We start from the raw sequence: 17,072 nt of genomic DNA on the forward strand, positions 1-17,072 counted from the left end.
TGATTTCATTTTCCAGCAGGATTTAGCACCTGCCCACACTGCCAAAAGCACCAAAAGTTGGTTAAATGACCATGGTGTTGGTGTGCTTGACTGGCCAGCAAACTCACCAGACCTGAACCCCATAGAGAATCTATGGGGTATTGTCAAGAGGAAAATGAGAAACAAGAGACCAAAAAATGCAGATGAGCTGAAGGCCACTGTCAAAGAAACCTGGGCTTCCATACTACCTCAGCAGTGCCACAAACTGATCACCTCCATGCCACGCTGAATTGAGGCAGTAATTAAAGCAAAAAGGAGCCCCTACCAAGTATTGAGTACATATACAGTAAATGAACATACTTTCCAGAAGGCCAACAATTCACTAAAAATGTTTTTTTTTTATTGGTCTTATGATGTATTCTAATTTTTTGAGATAGTGAATTGGTGGGTTTTTGTTAAATGTGAGCCAAAATCATCACAATTAAAAGAACCAAAGACTTAAACTACTTCAGTCTGTGTGCATTGAATTTATTTAATACACGAGTTTCACAATCTGAGTTGAATTACTGAAATAAATGAACTTTTCCACGACATTCTAATTTATTGAGATGCACCTGTATATATATACAATCATTTAGCATTTTATTAGGAACACCTGTACACCTGCTTATTCAACCAATTATCTAATCAGCCAATTGTGTGGCAACAGTGCAATACATAAAATCATGCAGATACGGGTCAGGAGCTTCAGTTAATGTTCACAAAAAAAATGTGATCTCAGTGATTTCGAGTGTGGTATGATTGTTGGTGCCAGATAGGCTGGTTTGAGTATTTCTGTAACTGCTGATCTCATGGGATTTTCACACACAACAGTCTGAGTTTACTCAGAATGGTGCCAAAAAAAAATAAAAAATAACATCCAGTGAGCGGCAGTTCTGCAGATGGAAATGCCTTGTTGAGAAGTCAACGGATAATGGCCAGACTGGCTGGAGCTGAAAGAAAGGCTACGGTAATTCAGATAACCACTCTGTACAATTGTAGTGAGCAGAATAGCAACACGTCGAACCTTGTGGCGGATGGGCTACAACAGCAGAAGACCACGACGGGTACTTTATTAGGACCATAGTGTTCCTAATAAAGTGCTTAGTGAGTGTATATAGAAATAGTAAGACTAGTATTGTAGTATGACATTTCGAACACGGCCAATATCTTGTTTTGCTTTTAGTGCTGGCTAAAACATTGAGCGACGCGTCGACAGACAATCTACGGGAGAACTCCAACAAGCTAGCCAGCTGCAGTTGTCCCTCATCAGTGCCATGTATCGTGTGGTTGGCTTTTAGGTGATAGTGTTTCTGTGCTAATTAAATTTGGACTTACAAAGGACGCAAAGTACTTTATTTTGGTCACAGGTCCCATCTGGGTTTTATAAGAGGCCTTTCTTCATTACTTGATTATTGTTGTGTGTGTTTATGGTGTGTACGTCAGTGTTATTGACTCTGGATACATTATTTTGAATATAATATTATTTGCTATTCTTGATTTATTATTATTTAAAACCAGAAGCCCTTATGCTTGACATCATATCCTGGCCACTGTGGTATCCGAAATAATTTAGCATGCTAAAAGTTTAGTGAAACTGCCCCTTTAAACTCAGCTCGGCAACAGAACATAGCCACTCTGTTATAATATGGCTCAAGACCCATATTATAACAGAGCAAAAATGCACTTGAAGTGACACTCTGTCAGGTCAGCTTGGGGTCAGATTATTTTCTGGAAGGAAGCGATACAAGCTTGACTGAATGAGGGAAGCTATGAAATCAGGCTTCACAGGCTAATGTGTTCTGCTTGGTTATGCCTGTAGTGCTGAAACCAGACTCATAGATGCACGCACAACATATCCTGCAGGTAAGACCAGTTTAGACCTGCAAGAATTTCAAGCTGGTTTGGTAATGGTTTGCTGTTGCAAACAATGTTGGTCAACAAGTAGGTTTTTTCTGCTCAAGCAGATGTCCATGAGAGGCTTGCTGGTTAAGGAGACAGGTACTGTAGGGACATACCAGCATCCCAACACAACATATGCTTGTGACCAGCAATGCTGGTCATTTCAGCAGGGTAGGAACACACACACACCCACCCACACACACAATGACAACAGTCTAAGGAAGTATGTTGCAAGGCAACTCATCCAAGTGCTATCTAACTGGGTCTCTCCTTTGTGGAATGCCAGCCAATTAATCATGACTGAATACACAGAACTCAATTAGAAGCTTGCTAATGCTAATGCAGGCAGATATTAATATTTCATAGCAAAGTATGACAAGAAAGCTAGAATGTATGCTTTGCTGCTGTACTTCCAACATCAAGCAAAACAAGAAGGGTGGATTCACCTGTCTTCATCGCCCTCTGTACTTCAGTGAGGAGCAAAGCGTGGGCAGCACTAATGCTTTTAAGATGCATGCAAGCCGCACCAGTGTTAAGGGCTATATAGAGGTGCAGCTCCAGAAAGGTGCTGGTGCGAACAAGTTTCTGCCTGTTTCCTTCCCTTTTTCATCTATCAGTTTGGGATGAAGGCAAGGTGGGATGCAATGTCACTTGCAATCATATGGGGCAGACAGGATATAAAAGAAAGTTCAAAGACCTGCAGTGTAACATGTTTTACTCCATCTAAAACTTTTTTAAACAGCATTTTCCTAAATCTTTTATAATTAGTATGAATTTATTTGTGGACCTAATATTAATTGAGAGACTACATCGTTGTGCTTTTAAAAATGTGTCACTGTTTGTACTTCTAGTTAGTGTTTATATACATACCTATTGTGTACCTTTAAAGGTACATTTATATGTTTTGTTCCTCTGGGGACAAAATGTACCAGCACAGTACGTTTTCAACCATGTATAAATTAAAAACTAAAACAAAAAAGAAGAAGAAAAAATGCTCATGGACATTTTATGTGTCAACTATCTTTATGAACTTTAGTCCTCTTGTAATTCTGGTAAAAAATTACCCCACTGATGATTAAGGCCACAGTACAGTCTTGTATAAGTAAAACTATGTTTTTTTAGCCTTAGTCGATAAACCATGCTTGAACTTTATTGTGTGTATGTAATTGTTAGTGAGGAGCTTTGTTTTTGAAAGGGTGAACATTTCCTAAACCCTGGTGTGACATCACTTTCCTCAAGAGCATTGACGGACATGGCTGTTGGCCCAGCTGGATGGCACCGTGGCACAGTCTGCCTGAAGGGGTGCGGGCATCAGAGGATGTCCATTAACAGAAGACTCGGCTGCACAAGGCAAAATGCCCCCTCACTGGGTCACCTCAGGAAAATGTCTCAGCACAGCCTGGAACCTGGCTAATGTGGGTCAACAATCTACACAAACAGATTTACTCAAGCAAACACATCATAACCATTAGCACGCAGGTCCACAAATGATTAAGTATTGCAAAATACTGTATAATGCCTTGAAATCTTAAAAGAATATTCCAGGTTCAATACTAGTTAAGCTCGATCGACAGCATTTGTGGCATAATGTTGATTACCACAAAAATGATTTCAACTCATCCCTTCTTTTCTTTAAAAAAAAGCAAAAATCAAGATTACAGTGAGGCACTTACAATGGAAGTGAATGGGGCCAATCCATAATTGTTAAAATACTCACTATTTTAAAAGTATAGCAACAAGATATAAGCAATAAGCGTGTTAACATGATTTTAGTGTAATAAAATGGCTTACTAACCTTTATTGTGTAAAGTATACACTATACACTATATATCCAATTTTACAACTCTTTTGCCATAACAATGTGACGCCATAGACTAAACCCTGTAATCCTGGTAATTTAGCAGTCCGCTTAAAGCAAATATTTAAACAAATAGATCAAATAATTTACAAGTTTTAACAAAAGAATTAATGTAAGTGCTTTTATTAAACTATAACCTTCCAAAAATTGGCCCAATTTCACTTCCATTGTAAGTGCATCACTGTAACAGATTTTTGGCACTTACAATGGAAGTGAATGGGGACAATTTCTGGAGGGTTTAAAGTCAGAAATGAGCAGCTTATAATTTTTAAATCACATAAATTCTTTTGTTAAAACTCATGTATTATTTGAGCTGTAATGTTGTTTAAATCGTAATTTTTACAGTAGTTTTAGAGTATGTGGAAATACATTGTCATGGCAACGAAGTTGTAAAATTGGCTATAACTTTACACCAAAAAGGTTAGTAAGCGATTTTATCACACTAAAATCATGTTATCATGCATATTGTTTATGTCTTGTGGCTATAGTTTTGAAACAGTGATTATTTTAACATTTACAGATTGGCCCCATTCACTTCCATTGTAAGTGCCTCACTGTCACCCAGATTTGTGCTTCTTTTTTTTAAGTAATCAACATTATGTCACAAATGCTGTTGATTAAGCTAAACTTGTATTGAACCCAGAATATTCCTTTAAATCAAAACGTTTCATGAAACCAATGAGGGTTTTTTCAACTGTGGTACTACATGGGAACTCAATGTTACATAGTCAAAAGATGCATCTTATCAAATTTGTTTGTAAATAATGAAAACAAATCATTACTCTCTAGAATCTGCAGTCTCATAATGGTGATTGCATTTCTCCCTGTATTTTCAATGAGTGTGCAGTAAATCAGGCAGTAATGAAGCAGGCCATAGGGACCTGGCCATTAATTTAAAACACCCTCCATGCAGCAAGTTGTCTGGATCTGAATAATCATGCAGTAAAAGTCCAGGAGGAAAGACAGGGAAGGGGAACCACGTTAAACATGCCCGATTACCAGAAATTATGATCTCCAATTAATTAAGTGCTCCAGGCAATTAAGTGTTCTGACAGCAGTAATGCGAGCTGCCTGGCAGGAAGAGAGCAGTTTAGACAGGGAAGAGATCTGCAGGGTGCCACAAACATAGCACCTTACTCACATAATTAACCTTAATGCCATTCAGCCCTGCAGTTTGTCTGCATCAAAAGAACAGGGCTATCTCACAAATGAAAGCTGTCTTAACCATTAGACTTGTTGAGCTGATCAGCAGTGGGCAAGTTACAAGGAACAAAATGGCATGTACCCCTTGTTGGAGAACGGAAGACCACCCTCTTCTCAAATCTCGTTGACGTTCTAACATCAAAATTTGCCATAATGACGGAAGAACGAATATGCACATCTATTTTCTCTTTTTTTTCTTTGAGCTGCACTTATGTAAACATTGATGGTCTCATGCGAATGCCAGATTTGAATGAATGAAGAGGAAGATTTCAGTGAATTAACACTTACATTTTGGTCTATTCTTCACACAACTCTATCAAATGGCTTCAGTAGACTTGAACTCTGGCGCACAATTGATATGGACAACTTTTATGGGGCTTTTATGTGCTTTTACAATCCTCTCATCCCTTAATCTTGTGTTTCACGGATGAAAAAAGACACACTAACTTATTTTATTTTATATTGATATTGTGACAAGGAGGAGGGCTATCGGCCGAGGAGAGGGATAAGTGCAACGAGATGTGACAGTTCAGGAGAGAGAGAGAGCTGCAAGCAGCTTCCCTGTATGCGTTATGTTTGTGTGTCTTTGTGTTTAAGTTTATTAAAAACATTACTTTGATGCTTTGTCCGGTTCCCGTCGCCTCCTTTCCATTGAACCCTGTTACATTGGTGCCGAAGCCCAGGAAGAAGGAGGGATGTGCCATCGTGGAGTCCTCGCCACTACCATCCACCCCAAAGGAGCAGCTGCAGCCATCCGCGAGGGGAGGAGGGGCTCACTGCCGGCTCCCTGGAGCGGTAGAGCCGATGCCAGGGGCGGAGAAGTTCCCTGCTGGCCGCCGAAACACGTAGAGGCGTTCCGTCCGCCAAAGGGTCGGAGGACTGGCTCCGGTCCACCCGGGGAGGAGCGGCTGTTGTCCTCCAGAGGGTGGAGGAGTGATCGTGGACCAGCCGACGGCGTGTCTGGGAACCGGTGAGTACGTTTTTCCTCTCTCTCCTCTCTCTCTCTCACTGTAGCTCCACGTTGGTCTTTCCCTCTCCTCCTATTGTTGTTTTGTTTTTCCCCAACATTTGTCTCCCTCCCAGGTTGCGGAAGGCCTGCCAGCAGGCGGGGCCAGAGGGGCAGCTGCCTGTAGCTCTCTCTCTCCCGAACTGCCGCATCTCGTTGCACTTATCCCTCTCCTCGACTGAAATGCCCGATTGGGGGCTGGGCTTGTGTAGTCACAGATATATTAACATTGCTCCTGCAAGCACTATCACTTATGTATTTATTCTAGTTTTGGATGTTCAGTAAGTATATAAACTTAGTTTAAATGTTTATTATGTATGTAACACAGAAAGTATAAATAAATTAACAGAACAATGTAGGCCTAGTGACAAAAAGTTTATATTAAGGTTATGACAACATTATATTCATATTCTTAAAACAAAATTCTGATTTTTTTTAATGGTGTAACTTTATTATTTAGGAAAAAGAAAAAAAAAGAATGCATTCAGTTTTCAAAATATATATTTTAACTAAACTTTTTTGTGACTTTTTGAACTTTTAACATTTTTTTATTTTTTTTATTTTTTTTAATCTTCATTACGATAATTAAATCATCTCCTTGTTCTGCGTAAAGTCATACTAGATTTGAACAAGATGAGGGTGAGTAAATTATGACAGAATTTTTTATTTTTGGGTGAAAATGAAAAACCTTTAAGCTGTATGCATAAACTAAGGCTTTTGCAGTTTTTCACAATATTCACATTGTATTTTTATAGCTGTTCATTTTTATTTGTAGGTAGTCACAGCTGTGTCACATTGCAATTCTGCATCACATCTCCATAAGTTCAGTTGTAGCTCTACAATTAACAGCATTAATGCATGAAACATTAGATGAGCCCAAACTAGAGGCAGGAAGGCCAAGAGAAGGAATCAGGCTGTTGAGTTGATAAATATGTATAACAGTTTGTGACATATACACTGGCCCATAGGGGACTTGACCAAAGAGTTGAGCAAAAGAGTTGAGCCAGAGAGAATTTTTGTGTTCCTAAATATTTATGTAGAGGAGTAAACACATGTCAAAGCTGATCTTGCGCTTGGGGATAGATCCACAAGCACAGCAGCAGCCTTTGCTGCAGCACTCCCCCACTGGCGCTCTCTCTACAAAGCTCTTAATTTATGATAATGTGCTTCATCCTACAAACTCACTCAGAGAGGACATATACATTTAGTCTCAGCTGTGCATTCTACTGCACTGTGTGTCCATGGGCTATGGAGAGGTTTGACCTGTGTGACCATTAAACAATTTCCCAGTCTTTTTCAAAGTTCAAATCTTGAAATAATGGAAATGATGATTGTGTCTTCTAACGATTTCTATTATTATTAATGTTGCATTAAAATATTCATTGTTTCTAGTCACCTGACTGGTAAATGTTCCATTTGGGGTCTCAGAGAACCCAAGGCCATTTTAATAGGTTGAAAAATATACTTAAAGGAATAGTTCACTCAAAAATGAAAATTCTCTCATTATTCACTTACCCTGATGCCATCCCAGATGTGTATGACTGCCGTTCTTCAGAAGAACACAAATGAAGATTTTTAGCAGAAGATAGAGCTCTGTCAGGTCCTTATAATAGAAGTACACGGGTGCCAGAACTTTGACGGCCCAAAAGTCACATTTAGGCAGCAATAAAGTAATCCACACGACTCCAGTCGATCAATGAATGTCATCAGGGTAAGTGAATAATGAGAGAATTTTCATTTTTGGGTGAACTATTCCTTTAATATTGAGTTGAATCAGACTGATAATTGATGACTTTTCCTAATCTTATGAGAACTGATTATAAACAACTTGATTACATGCATTTAACACCCTCCATGAAAAATGTTACACTTCTTATGTGTGGGGAGAGGTCAAATTTATAAAAAAAATAATAATAATAATAATTAATGCTATGAATTTTAAAAATATACAATTATCTGACGGCTGTGCAAACTGTAGAGATACACTCCTGCCAGTTGATTAATTTGATTCTTTAATTACATTTTTCTACAATGTATTTTTATAGGGTCAAATTGACCCCAAACAGAAATGACATTATTAATGGATAACTGCTACATTTCTGAAAAGTGTGTGCTTATGTTTTTGTAAAACAGAGGGATATATTCAATAATATACACTATGTGGCCAAAAGTTTGTGGACACCATATGTGCTTGATGAACCTTCAATTTCAAAACCATAGGCATCAATTTCCCCCTTTGGTGCAATAACAACTTCTACTCTTCTGGGAAGGCTTTCCACTATACTGTATGTAGTGACATTTCTGCAGGGATTTGCTCCCATTCAGACACAAGTGCATCAATGAGGTCTGGCAATGGGGCCTGGCTTTCAGTTGGCGTTCCAATTCACCCCAAAGGTGTTCAGTGGGGTTCAGGTCTGGGCTTTGTGCAGGCCAGTCAATTTCTTCCACATCAGACACAGTAAACCATTTCTTTATGGACTTTGCTTTGTGCATGGGGGCATTTTCATGCTGGAACAGAAAAGAGCTCTTCCCAAACTGTTGCCATAAATTTGGAAGCACGGATTGCCCTAGAATTCCATTGTTTGGAGTAGAATTATGATTTATCTTCACTGGTATTAACGGAGTAACCAAACTCTTTAATTAGAAGGGAGTGTCCATATATTTTTGGCCATATAATGTATGTCAACAGGGTTTTGATTAGATCAGATGATTTTATTAAAGTAATCTTGTGTAGATACCTGGACTTTTAATTCAGTAAAAGTTTCACTCTGTATCCATACTTTCACTTAAGTATAATTCCTGAGTACTTTTTACGCCCCTGATAATTACTATTGCTATTGAAATTATTATTATTATTAGATGCACATCATTGGGGCCTCTGAAACCCCAAAGAGTAAAGTCAGTCTCAACAGAGAGTGAAGTAAAGCCCAAGCTCTACATCTGAAGAGGTTAAGGTTTAAAAAAAAGTGCAGAAGTTGACAAGCTTTACACTGAGAGAGGCCTTATTTGTTAATTTGCATACAAACACAAAACTCAGCCCATGGCAAGCAACCAACTCTCCCATTCGCTGGTGTAACACTTCTGTTCTCTCCAAAGTAGTGCCCCTTTCCTAACAGTGTTTTATGGCATTGCAGTTTACAGGAACTTCTGTCTTTAAGTAATACTACTAATCACATTGCTCCAGAGAGAAACCTGAGGCGATGAACTTTTTCCTCAAAACCCCTGTTTGTACTGTATGTTCAAACTCTCCATCCCACAGACTGAATTAGTAAGGGATTAAAGAGGCAGGATAATTATTTGGTGGCTCTAGAAATGTTATTGCAGAATGAGACTGTGTACAACTGTGGGTAAACTTTTAACTTGGAGTTTTTGTGCATGAATTGACTTAAAATATTTGCCAACAGGATTAGTAGAAATCCTGGGCAGAATTCACAGTCCTTTAATGTAAATTAGTTTTTGGTGAAGTACAACATGCCACACTGCAAGATATGTCAACTTACCAAAAGTATTTTATGTCAATTACCAACATAAAGCTTGGATTACACTAGGTATTTGAAAATGGAAAGGGTCCGAGGATAGGTACCAGAGGTACGCCACAGCTGCTACTTTACAAATTATCATAAGAAGCTCAAACAACAGTGTCCCAACACTGATGCAACATTAACAGGATTAGAGACCACTTCATGCAAAAAGGGGGATTACTTGAGATGTGAAATTTATCTGTATTGCACCACATTCAAACAAGTAATGATAAATCAGTAATGGGTGGAGCCAGGGAATTGCAACTCACAAAGGCTAATTATTTCCATGGTGTTTTATGGGTTAGTTGCATTGCTGATGTAGGAGCACATAAGACGAGAGTGATAAGAAGATGGGAAAGCAGATGCGAGATCACAGAGAATCCTTCCTGTCTGTCACTGAAAGTAATGAATGATATCTAGTTGCACTGTTCAAATGTTCTGTGTTGTCTATCAGCAAGAGGAGGAAACATGCTAATACTATCAGTGCTGTTCCAAAGAATATGCAAAATAATAGATTTTAACGCATTGTCTCATATTTCCTGTTTGATATCATAGGGAAACATTACTGGATGTCACTGTGGGATAGCCTTTATTCCCCAAACTAATTCATATTAAACATCATTTTCAATATAGTAGATTTGCAAATAATATACAATTATTTTCTTAAAGCTTCTCTGTGTGTGTATAAGATGGGAAAACATTAAAAGTGAGTCAAGTGACACATTAAAAAAAAAAAAAAAGCATGTGCCATTGCAAAGTATCTTTATGATTTCAAAACTGAATTATACTATAGTTATTGTTGTCTCACTTAAACTTAGACTATTAATGTATGTTACAGGAAAATGGAAGAGTACTTCAACCACTCAGTCAGAGCTGAACCACTCATTCATCTTTCAAAAAACAAGCAATAAATAAACAAACTAGAGTAACAGACCATATACAGCCTCAAAAACATCTGTGATGCGACTGCATGTCTAAGGACTGATTATTTTTTGTACAAGGAAAGAAACAATAAGTCTACCAAAAGAGTGACTTGACATATGAGACAAATCAGACAAAATGATAAAATATATGCAAAATATGAATGAAATGTAATAGATTCCTCACAGAATAAGTGATGAAATTTGCTCCTCTTAAAATACTGTACGGAGAGAAGGCAGTAGAGATACCTTTAGTCAAAATGACAAGTCAAAGTGAATCAGCATTTTTAATCCTACAATGAAGAGATGAACTCTGAAAGAAAATGTTCAGCATTATGAAAAATTATAATAAGAGTTTAAGAGTCATGGCCCAGAAGGGTTGATGTAGTTTTTATTTTACTAAACAAAGAGAAACACTGTTTATTCCTGTTTAGTTTGTTTCTCCCATTGTATCCATATGTATTCAATAAGCACTCTGAATAACACACTGTCAGTCATGAACCTAAGACATTAATAAATAGAAACTATGTGAATTTAGACTCCATTTAAGATGCAGATGTTCAGTAAGGGATGACCAGTTAATGAGAGTTTGAAAAGAGCATTTAGGAGAATGGCTTCTTTCTCTTGTAAGAAAATAAACGACGTTAGATACATGTTGTTTTTTCTCTCATTTTATGTCTCTTGTGGCACACAGAGCAGTAAATGAGATGTTTACATAAGGGCAATGAAAACATGAATGTTATGATCTGTGAGGTCTGCTTTTGTCCACATAGTTGGGTTTAAAAAATAGGAACAGGCAGATAAATACAGTAAACTTCTAAATAATGTACAATGTGCATTCTCTGTTCTTATAAGATTCCTAGATGGACTTGCTGGCCTCATTAGAAGTTTTCCCTTAGCTCACTGGGGGACTGCCATGTCTCTATAGAGACCAAAGTCTCATGTTCATTCTCTAATCGCACAGAGGCGTATGACCCTGAGGATGAGGAGAAAATAAAATAAATTACTTTCATTAAGAAATTCAGATTTCTTCCATCCTTTTGATCTTGCTCCAGAAGAACATTTATGCTGATGAAATGCATAAATAAGTTCTTAAATTATCCCGACCCTCTTTTGCACATAGATCCAAGTTGGAAAACTTCCAGAAGCACAATCATTCTGAGAGCTGATCAGTAGGGGTGATTCAAGAGATGGACTGAGTCACTTATACTACAGTGTTCAAGTGATGCAATTGTTAAAAGAGTACACAGACATAATTGTCTGACACTGTTCCTTGGAACAAAGTTTATCCACTGCTTTGCAGTTCTGTTACTTGTAGCCCATTTCTAATATTTTTAAAGGAATAGTTCACCCAAAAATTAAACCTTTGTCTTAATTTACTCACCCATTATATTTTTCCAAACCTGTACAATTTTCATTCTTATGCAGAACACAAAAGGAAAATTATTAATGAATATTCCTGTCCATCTTTTCATTACAATGACAGTTGATAGTGACTTTTAGGGTTTTAGAGTTTTTCTCATTATATCATATACCTTCAGAAAACCTGGAATATGATGCACATATCTCATGGACTACTTTTATGATGTTTTTGGGTACTTTTAAGCTTTAAAATGGATCTCTTTTGAATAGACAGATCGGGATATTCATTAATATTTTTCCTTTTGCGTTCTGCACAAGAAAGAAAGCCATACGGGTTTGGAATGACATGAGGTTGAGTAAATTCTGACAGAATTTTTCATTTTTGGGTGAACTATTCCTTTAAAGCTCAACAGAACCATATCTCTCACAGTATATTGTGTTGTGGTTTGAAGCACAGGGACAGCACACAGTTTGAAGATCACTCATCAAGTGACCTTAATATCCCCAAAAAAAAAAACAGCAGCAGTCAGAAAACCAATTTTCTGTACCACTATGGTGTTTAAATAAGCAACAAAGAGAAGCCTTGCAAGATTTATTATTTCCAATTTGCCTCTGTTCCCTTGAATATTCAATGATGAGGCTGTCTCAAGCTGTGCACTGTATTGATTCCAAGCTGGCACTGTGCCCCAGGCAGAATTGTCTGGTTTAGATGATAGCTTGCTGAAAGGCTATAAGAGTTAGTAAGGTGGTTTGGGGTTGGAGACTGTGGTGAGCAGAGCAGGGCAGGACCGAGTGGCGTCTGGGCAGAGCGAGGCCGGGAAGATAAGTGGTGAATGAGGTCCACCTGTGTGCCACACTGGTCTCGCGTTCCAGTGGCGGTGGGATTATATAAGGAGAGGAGACAATGGCAGATGGGAGAGAGAGAGACGCACGAAGCTGACTGTGTGTAGTGTTCAGCTGAAAAGCCAACAGAGTTTATGTGTAGTGAAGCTGAAAAGCATAACGTAGTGTGAAGCAGTGTGTTATTGTGTTCGACGGAAAAGTGCAACAATAAAAGTCTAAGTGTTTTGTCAAGCCGGCCCCAGCTTCCTCCTTTCCACGAACTGTTACAGTGACATTTCTGGAAATGCCAGGATGTTTTTGCCCAACCTGTCTTGAGCAGTGGGCAACCAAGAAAGGCTGTGAAACCTCAGTGTTCACTCTAGTGGTTAGAATGAGGAAAACTTGGCATTTTCCATCAACTACCCATTAAACAACAGAGGCTGTCATGTAGGCAAACAGATCATCACTGCCCAAAGTGTATAGAATGAATTAAGCATTACATGGTGTGAGGAATGATACAGAAATGATATGGCCCATACGGAAATCTGCGCTGATTATGTTGGAAAAACTGCAGGATTCTAAGGAATGGATCTACAGTAACTGAGGCCACATCCAAACGATACTGTTTTCTATTTCTGCATACTTTGGAAAACAATGATGTTAGGAAACTGAAAACGATTAGTGTGGACTTCGCCTGAGTTGAGAGTACTATAGTCTTAATGGCTGCTGAAAACATAATCAAATTAGCCAATATATTTCTTAAACAAACATGCAAGGGGGCTGGGGATGTGTTTAAATTTGTGAATGATGGGTGTCCCAAATTTGCAGTAACCTGCAGAGTTTTCTGCGGAATTCTGTGCCAACAGATTCAATATGGGTCTAGTTTTAAGTTGGAGCTGCAAAATATCTAAAATAAACCATTTTCAATACAAAAAAACAGCACTTCAAAAGAGATCAAAGACAGGATAAAGTGAACCTACATATTTATCATTATATTTATACCACATTGACAACTGCACTTTAATTGTTTAATTAAAATTAGTGCATTTAAGTGCATTTGTTAGTTATAAAATAGCGTCATCAGAAAAATTGGCTAGCATTATAGTTTAGGCCACTTGTTAAGCAAAACCGACCTACAGTAATATCAACAATATTCTGGCTTCTTTGAAATTTGCATTGTCTCTATAAAAGGGAAGATAACTCAACAAAGGGCTGGCTCAGTATTAAAGTGGTTTCTTATAAGGGAAATAAGGAATTACTGCGACCACAACAGAAATGGAACTAGGCTACATGTACCAGAGGAAATGGAAATAACACAAATTTAACGGGAAACAATGATGAAATAACAGGCAGTTTGAGGAACAGACTGGTTTCTTTGAAAGATGTGCTAATGCTTATTTTTGGTGCTGACAGATTTTCCAGGTTTCAGTATGTTTCCTAGATTTACAGTAAAGATTGTTCCCACAGCAGTTGGTCAAACAGAAATTGACTTTTCTGCAGTTTTGCTTGTTTCAGCTCAGGAAAGGTACCTACATCAAATAAAATATCATGAACTTCAAAGGTGATCCAACAGAATCCAATCCAAAGTGGATCTAATAGAATCAGTGGATCATATTCATACAATATCTGGATATTCAACAGATGTCAGCAGCCATATCACCCTGTAACTCAAGACCAGTTACCCACTGAAGCTAAGCAGGGCTGAGCCTGGTCAGTACCTGGATGTGAGACCTCCTGGAGGAAACTACATTTGCTGCTGGAAGAGGTATTAGTGAGGCAAGCAGGGGATGCTCACCCTACAGTCTGTGTGGGCCCTAATGCCCCAGTATAGTGACAGGGACACTGTACTGTAAAAAGGCACCATCCTATGGATAAGACATTAAACTGAGGTCCTGACTCTCTGTGGTCATTAAAAATACCAGGACACTTCTCTTGAAAATGAGTAGGGGTGTAACCCCCGGTGTCCTGGCTAAATTTGCCCCATAGGCCCTTATCAATCATGGCCTCCTAATAATCCCCATCCATGAATTGGCTCTATCACCCTATCCTCTCCTCTCCACCAATAGCTGGTGTGTGGTGAGTGTACTGGTGCACTATGGCTGCTGTTGTATCATCCAGGTGGATGCTGCACACTGGTGGAGGTTGAGGAGAGTCCCCTGTTCACTATGCAAAGTGCTTTGAATGTAGTGTCAGAAAAGTGCTATATAAATGACACATTCATTCATCTTGCTCTCTGTTAAGAGTCATGGTTGAGAAGGTCAGGTCTGGCCGTTAGCAGCAGAGTGGGAACTAATTTGATTGACAGACCTTCCAAATATGTGGTTGTAGACAGGCGAGAAAGGATTTGTGACATCATATGTGAGACATCAACGCCTTTAGCACTTTGTGGCTGGTATTTCTTAAATATATGTTTGTGGGGCATTCTCTAACCCAAAATATGGATTAATGAGGACAAGGATGCCAAGTAAATTGCTTTAATATGCTGTATTCCTTTTTGTTTTTTCCACAGAAATGTCCAAAAGCCTGCTTTGCAAAACAAGAATAAAAAAATAAATAAAAATGTAATAATGACAATGACAACACCAGAGCATATAGCTGTTGCACAACTCTCAGATGCGGGAAATCATGCCAGAAAAAGTTTGTATGTTTTTTATAAGAAACTCCTAACCTCTAGGTCACAGAGAAATTTTAATTTTCATGTCTTACTGAAACTGTCACTAATTTCCCTTTCTCTTACCATTTGCCTGAGGAAGTTTTCAACAGCACCCAAAAAAAGGAAGGTGGATATGGTGGGTGAGAAAGAAGGCCCTGATTTGGTTTCCAATCTACAAAGGAAAGTAATCCTATCTGGCATTCTAATTTGATTTTAATACATGTGTAACATTTCAAGTGTGATTTGCCCGTGTGAATGCTTATCAGCTGAATAAGTTAGAGCTGAATGTGATGCTCAGTCCTTTGCATGCGAGGCCACTGTTTGTCTAATCTTTATGCCTCTTATGGATTTGACTACCGAGGTAACTAGTGTGAAGCAGCTCATCAGGGAAGAATGACAAGTGTGACAGGAATAGGTGAATGGTTATGAATAGAGGAACGGTTTTGGTAACAGTTCTGAAAGAACGTAAATCCAGGTTTTACACAGAGCCAGATGCTCCTAGCAGATCTTAGACAAGTCTTAAGAACATGGAGCTAATAAGAGCTGAAGCAGGCTTCATATGAAGACAAGGAAACCAGAGCTTCAAAAGCATGCAAACCAGTGCCGTTAAAATATTTCCTCTTCCAGATGAGTGTAGAAAAGTGCAGAGTGGCAAGTAAACTAACAGCATGATCGTATGTAGATGAGTACACAAGGTTACAACCCATAGCTATCATTTCACATATGATATAGTTCATTTGCACAGTTTTATTATTTTAGTCATAATTTTTGTCTTTTGATAAAAATTTGTCTTTTGATAAATAAACCTTTTCGTTGAAGAGATTAACATTGTATATACTAATATAGTAACGGAATGGCAGTCAACTGAGTGCGCGTCGCATCGCTGCATCTGGGCGTTTATAGTGAAAGCTTTATTGATTATAATGGACATGTTTTGCGCCAGTCATGCCAAAACTGAGTTGTTATTGTTTTTTAAAACTTTACTTGGTGCAGACATTATCCCGCCCCCTGGCATTTGACGTTAGCGGTTCATGGTTCTTCACCAGCAACTTTTAAGAAGCTGGTGTAGAGCGAATTTGTCTGGACTGGAACCTTCTTTTCTAAAAAGGAAATGAACGGAATGGCTCTGGCACCCTTAGGGTGGAAAAGGGGTAGTAGTGTGATGTGTGTGGTGGTGTGTACAGGTTTGTATTCAGTTCAATACCACTCAGATGGTGATGAATGGACAGTTGGCTTTATAAATGTGACAGTCTATGCATATAGTGTGTGCATTGTAGATCACACTCACAATATAGCAGGGCTCGCAGTAAGCTTTCTTTTCAACAGCATAAAAAGGCTTCCCTCTGAGCTTGGAGCCACAGGTCATGCAGATGAAGCAGTCCACATGGAAGACCTGGTCCATGGCAGTACAACCTGTCCCCTCACCCACCACATTCTCTCCACAGCTTGCACACCGACCTGTGGGGGAAAAATACAGCATCTGGAATTATTATGCAGATGCTGACTGCAAATTACATAATCTTTATAATGTTTTATAAACATATTTTGTAATTATTAAAAATAAAAATCTCTTTTTGTTTTGTATTTTGTTGTTTATTTATTTTATTCTCTTATTTTTGAATTTTCTTGTTCTTCATACAGTGGCAAGAAAAAGTATGTGAACCCTTTGGAATTAGCTGGTTTTCTGCATTAACTGGTCATAAAATGTGATCTCATCTTCATCAAAAGTCACAAGTAAAGACAAACACAATAAGCTAACAACATACAGTACAAACAAGTAAAATCTTTAATGTATTTAATGAACACA

The 17,072-nt window shown here is 38.4% G+C and overlaps 1 protein-coding gene across 3 annotated transcripts in view; it reads right to left on the reverse strand.

Annotated features, from left to right (window-relative positions):
* Positions 1-17,072, reverse strand: part of LOC127446356 (lipoma-preferred partner homolog) — a 324,624-nt gene that overhangs the window by 21,662 nt on the left and 285,890 nt on the right. For all 3 annotated transcript variants that reach the window (XM_051707243.1, XM_051707241.1, XM_051707242.1), the window contains one exon: positions 16,554-16,723. In XM_051707243.1, the coding sequence (XP_051563203.1) occupies positions 16,554-16,723 (170 nt within the window). The remainder of the gene's footprint in view (positions 1-16,553; positions 16,724-17,072) is intronic.

Source organism: Myxocyprinus asiaticus, chromosome 9, assembly GCF_019703515.2.
Source record: "Myxocyprinus asiaticus isolate MX2 ecotype Aquarium Trade chromosome 9, UBuf_Myxa_2, whole genome shotgun sequence".
NCBI lineage: Eukaryota > Metazoa > Chordata > Actinopteri > Cypriniformes > Catostomidae > Myxocyprinus > Myxocyprinus asiaticus.